The following is a 5431-nucleotide window of genomic DNA, read 5'->3' on the forward strand; positions in this document are numbered from 1 at the left end:
TAAAATAAATAATTTTTTTTTTAAATCTCAAGGGGCCAGGGAGATGGCTCAGTGGAATAAGCGCTTGCCTGGCAGGCGCAAGGGCCTGAGTTCAATCCCCGGGTCTACCAAAAATAAAAAATTTTTAAAAATCTCAAAATTGTTAAAAGACAGGGTCTCACCTGGTTGCCCAGGCTGGCCTTGAGCATGTGAGCCTCCTGTTTCAGCCTCCTGAGCCCTCGGGGGTCGCAGGTGTGCCATCGTGCCAGGCCGGCGCTGGCTATTTTGAACTACACTTTATTACTGCCAGGGGCCGCCCCCTGCAGCGCAGCAGCCTTCCACAGGTTAAGCAGTGGACGTGAGCTACCGGGCGAGCCATAACCTTCCTCGTTGACCCGCCCTGACTTTCCCAGAGCCCCTAAATACCGGGATCCCCTTGTCTCCTCTCGGGCAGGTTTAAGCGCAAACCCCACGCCCTGGCTGTATCGAGAACTCATCAGATCCATGGATGAGACCAAAGCCGCGCCGGGCAAGTTCTCTGTCTGCTTCGCTCAACTCCAGGAGAAGTTCTTTAAGAAGTATCCCCCTAAAGTGAAGGACCTGATCCTCCTGATGAAGCGCTGGTATAGACAGGTGATGTTCAAATCGTGCATCCCACTGCCGTTCACTTCTTTGATGTAACATACCGGGAAAGCTCAACAATCTTAAATATAATACACACATCGAAACGGGGAGCATTGCCTGCACCCCAAGAGGCCACTTTCAGCTTGTCCTCAGTTGGTAATCCCCCAACTCCCATTCCAGCGTCAGCCACCACCAGTTAGCTTTATTTGGCAGCATTCCTCCGCTGAGCTCCACCCCGTGTCCATCTTCCCTAGGAGTAAACTCTTGTTAGAACCTTACCTTACCTACGTTGTCCCCTTTGCTCAGGCTTGTCTGTGAGACTCAGCTACGTTACTTCATGTAGCACTCGTTTGTCATGTTTTATATTGCGTTGTGTTAAGGCACTACACGCTTCTTTTCTTTTTTGTCTTTTTGAGACAAAGTTTCAATATGAAGTTTAGGCTGGCCTTGAGCTCACTTTGTAGCTCAGACTGTCCTCCAACTTGCAGATCCTCCTGCCTCAGCCTCCTGAGAGCTGGGATTGCAGGCGTGCACCACCACGCACCGCACATTTATCTTTCCTATCGCTCATGGACTTCGGGTCCTTTCCAAATTGAAGCTGTTATGAACTAGGTTACCATGAATATTTTCCAGGGTGTCCTTCCTGAGTCTAAGCTTGCATCGCTCTTGGGCAAATGAGCAGGGGTGAAATTTCTGGGCTCTAAGGTGCACGTGTACATGTATGTTACATAGTGTGTTACTTACTTTTCTCATTGCTGAGGCAAAATACCATCTAGACACAAACTATAGTGCATGTGCACACAACATATGTGTGCATGTATGTATACATATGTGGATCCATGAAAAACATGTATATTATATATTTAATCATTTTAATCAACAAAAGTTTAATTAAGCAATGTTTTTACTGGTTTTCATTTTTCATCATAGGTTTGTGTAGGATTTTATCACATTGTATCAATTTTTACTTTATTTTCGCTGGTAGATGTTTGCAATCCACAATGCTTACACTCATTGTGCAGAGTTGGTGCTTGTAGGTAACACATATTAATTCTTTTCCATCCCTTCTCCCTCTCTCCTTTCCTTTTCCCTCCCTCCATCTCTTGGATCCCTTACTTTTTTTTTTTTTTTTTTTTTTTTTTTGCGGAACTGGGGATTGAACTCAGGTTCTTGAGCTTGCCAGGCAAGTGCTTATTCCACTGAGCCATCTCCCCGGCCCCGATCCCTTACCTTTTACAAAAAATTAATCTTTTATTTTGTTCTTTATTTATATTTTGGTTTTTCCCATGAGAGAATCCATACCACACTGAAGCTTGTGTCCCTTACATTTCATTTAATGTAATTGTTATAGCTTGTGTCTTTGTGTCCCCCAAAGCCTTGTGCAGTCATAGACTGGCTTTTTCAGACGTGGTTGGTGTCCCGAACCAGCGGGTCAGTCAACAAAGGTCACCTGGGAGAGGAGCGGGGAATTGGGGAGGGGACAAAGGACAGGAGACGTGAGAAATGGAGACAAGACAGGATTTTGATCAAGTCTCGTTTATTTAGGGGAGGTACTGAGTATATAAAGGGAGTGTAAGAATGAGGAAGTTTTGGTTCTTGACATCAATAGGTATCTAAGCAACGGAGGAAGGTCCCAGCCCCGGGGCATATTACGGGGAATGGACAAGGCGGGAAGGACCAGAAACTTAAGAAAATGGCTGACCCTATTAAAAAATGGATACCAGTTCATGGCTTCCCACAGGTTGGATCTAGAGTGTGTGACTGAGTCATGCCACAGTGCAAGGATTGAGGGAGGGTGGTTACTAAATCCTTCCACTGATGGGTCTGGCAATGCCCTAATCCCAGTAGCCTGGATACGTTATAAGGGGCAGGAAGACACTCTTAAGGTCCCTTGCTGCTCCCGCTACCTGTGGGTGCCATGAACTCTTCTCCACGATGTCCTCTGCCAAGCCACCCTGCCTTGGAGCCAGCAGACTATGGACTGAAACCGCTACACACCGTGAGCCAGTGAAACCTTTCCTCCTTTAACTGGTGGGTGTTCAGAATTTTGTCCCAGTAATGAGAAAAGTAACTGAAACACTTCTGGGCCCGAGTACACACTGCTAGCCATTGCCCTGGTGTCTGTCCCAAGCTGCGCTCCCATGAGTAACAAGAGAGTTTCAGTTGTTCTGTATCCCTGTGGTGTCCTCAATCCTTAGAATTTTAGAGATCCACAGTAACTTCTTAGAGACTTCCAGTTTCCTCATTACAGTCCCCTGATATAGTACAATCTGGGTCTCCAAGTCAACGGCCCTCTTGTCTTCCTCACAGTGTCCCAAGGAAGGGCCGTCCCATGAGCCACTGTCCACCTATGCTCTGGAGCTGCTGGCTGTGTACGCCTGGGAGCAGGGCTGCAGGGCTGAGGACTTCAACATTGCAGAAGGTGTCAGGGCCATCCTGGGGCTGATCCGGCGTCCAGAGCAGCTGTGTGTCTATTGGACGGTCAACTACAACCTGGAGGATGCGACTGTCAGGAACAGACTCCTGCGCCAGCTTGGGTCCAAGAGGTACCCCATTTCCCACCACCCTGCCTGGGTGCTACACCACAGGTGGGGTGTACTCTGAGAATGAGGCCTCTGCCCACAGCCACCCACCAGGGAGCCAGTAACTTGACTAGGCACATGACGCGTGGGGGTCAGGAGGCCAGGACGACGCTTTTCATTTTGCAACCTGCGAGACCTCACACTCACAAAGACCTCATCTCCAAGTCAGGTCACACTTATTGGTACACAGTCCTGTGTGGTCCTGGACGTGGGAGGAGACACTGCAGAAGTGCTCCTCTTCTAAAAGGAAGGGGCTAGAAGAGGGCACCAGCAGGAAGAGAAGACTCCCCTGGGATTGTGTTAATGGCCCAGGGCATCTCTCTCTTTTTCTTTTCTTTGGGGGGTGGGGTGTTGTTGATTGAACCCAGAGCCTTCATACTAGGCATCAACCCCAGATTTTTTTTTTTTTAAATGTTTTGGAGACAGTGTCTTGCTAAGTCATTAAGTTTCCCAGGCTGTGCTCAAACTTCTTATCCTCTTGCCTCAGCCTCCCAGAGTGCTGGGATTACAATTGTTAGTCTGCAGTTCAATGCTTGACTTCTGAAAAGCAGAAGGTAGAGCCAGCCCTGAGGGGTCGAGATCTAATACGGAGCACCCCAGCAGCGAAAAGTGCCTGTAGAAATCAAAATCCAGGGCCAGGTATCATTCGAGACCCTTTCCCCAGAACTAATCTCTTCTGCAAGCAGCTCTGCTGAGCTTTAATCTGGTGGACTCACAGGCCCGTCATCCTGGACCCAGTGGATCTAACCCACAATGTGGGCGGATACGTCCCCTGGCAGGACCTGCAGGCAGAAGCGCAGGCCTGGCTGGCCTCGCTCAGCTCCACACCAGCCTGGAGTGTTCTGGTAAGGGCGGCTCCAGGGCCCCTGTCCTATCTTGCAGGGACTCTGTGCCCAACACCCACACGAAGCCCCACCCAAGAGACCTACCTTGGCTTCCTGTGACTGTTGTAACTGAGGAGGGGGGCGAAGCAACAGAATATGCACACCTGCATATTCTTCCATGGTTCTGGACACAGAAGTCTGAGTCAAGGTGCTGGTCGGGCTGTGCTGTCTCTGAGACCCTGGAGAAGATCCTTCCTCAGCCCGTGTCCTTGTCACTGACCTCTGCTGCCTTTGTCTCCTGTCCTCTTCTGTCTTCACATCCTCTGTCATCTGTGTGTCTGCCATGGTATCTGTCTCCTCATTAGACCAGTCAGACTGGATTAGGCTCACACCAATGACCCAGCTTAAAGACCCCATCACCAGAGAAAGTCCCATTCATGTGTACGGCAGGCCAGAGCACCTATACCTCTACCAGGGCACCAATAAGGACCTGTCCTTCCCGCTACAGTGACTGCCACATGCAAAAGGGAATAAGAAGCTAGGTGCACACAGGAAGCAGAGGCGGGAAGAGCCGGAACAAGAAGACACTCCTCCAGCCCCACACCCAGAAAGCCCAGTCCGACCAGTTCCCCACTGCCACCACAGTGTGAGACCTTGATGGGACATCTCTCGGCTAAGCCACAGCAGTATTATTGGGACAGCCTTCTTCAGCCCAGACACACTCATGGCATGCGCTCCTCCTGTCACTCCTCTGTCATCCTGTGACATGTGCTGTGGTCCCTTGTGCCCTGCAGTCTCTACTCCAGGCCTTGGAGACCACCCAAGCCCAGGAACCACTGTACCAGCACAGTGAGGACTGGAGGGCCCACATGCACACGCATTGCATGCATGTTCATATTCACACATGCACACACCTGCACGTTCACATGCATGCATTCACACCCGCGTGCATCGTACACCTTGCACACTCTTTCTTACACACGCACCCTGATATGTGAACACTCATGCATACTCACATATGCACACATAACATATGCACGCACACATGTACACACACACACACACACACACATACACACCCTGCATGCTGTGCTCTATGGGGGCCTCACTACCCTCCACAACTATGAGGTCTGCTTCCAACACCTGGGGGTTACCAAGGTCACCCTTGGACTGTCACACTGGATGCCTCAGTTGAGCCACCTGTTCTTTTCACCAGCGAGAGGACAGCATCTGCTCACAGCCAGGCCTTCACCTCCTCACATTGCTGTTCAAAGATGTCCCATCTGTAGTGGCTTGAAACAACTAAAATGAATCATCTTATGGTCCTTAAGATGCAGTCCAGCATCAACCTCATCTGGGAATCAAGGCTCAGCAGCTCTGGGGAAAGCTGGCTCTGCTTTTTTTTTTTTTTTTTTTTTTTTT

The 5431-nt window shown here is 49.7% G+C and overlaps 1 protein-coding gene across 2 annotated transcripts in view; it reads left to right on the forward strand.

Annotated features, from left to right (window-relative positions):
• Oas2 (2'-5'-oligoadenylate synthetase 2) overlaps window positions 1-5431 on the forward strand; it is a 33902-nt gene that overhangs the window by 3796 nt on the left and 24675 nt on the right. For both annotated transcript variants that reach the window (XR_002822067.1, XM_023720553.1), the window contains exons 3-5: window positions 434-612; window positions 2914-3149; window positions 3904-4030. Coding sequence is in view for 1 of the 2 variants with exons in the window: in XM_023720553.1 (XP_023576321.1) it covers window positions 434-612; window positions 2914-3149; window positions 3904-4030 (542 nt within the window). In the remaining variant the exon portion in view is untranslated. The remainder of the gene's footprint in view (window positions 1-433; window positions 613-2913; window positions 3150-3903; window positions 4031-5431) is intronic.

This window comes from Octodon degus, unplaced genomic scaffold (genome assembly GCF_000260255.1).
Source record: "Octodon degus isolate 3935 unplaced genomic scaffold, OctDeg1.0 scaffold00076, whole genome shotgun sequence".
Lineage (NCBI taxonomy): Eukaryota > Metazoa > Chordata > Mammalia > Rodentia > Octodontidae > Octodon > Octodon degus.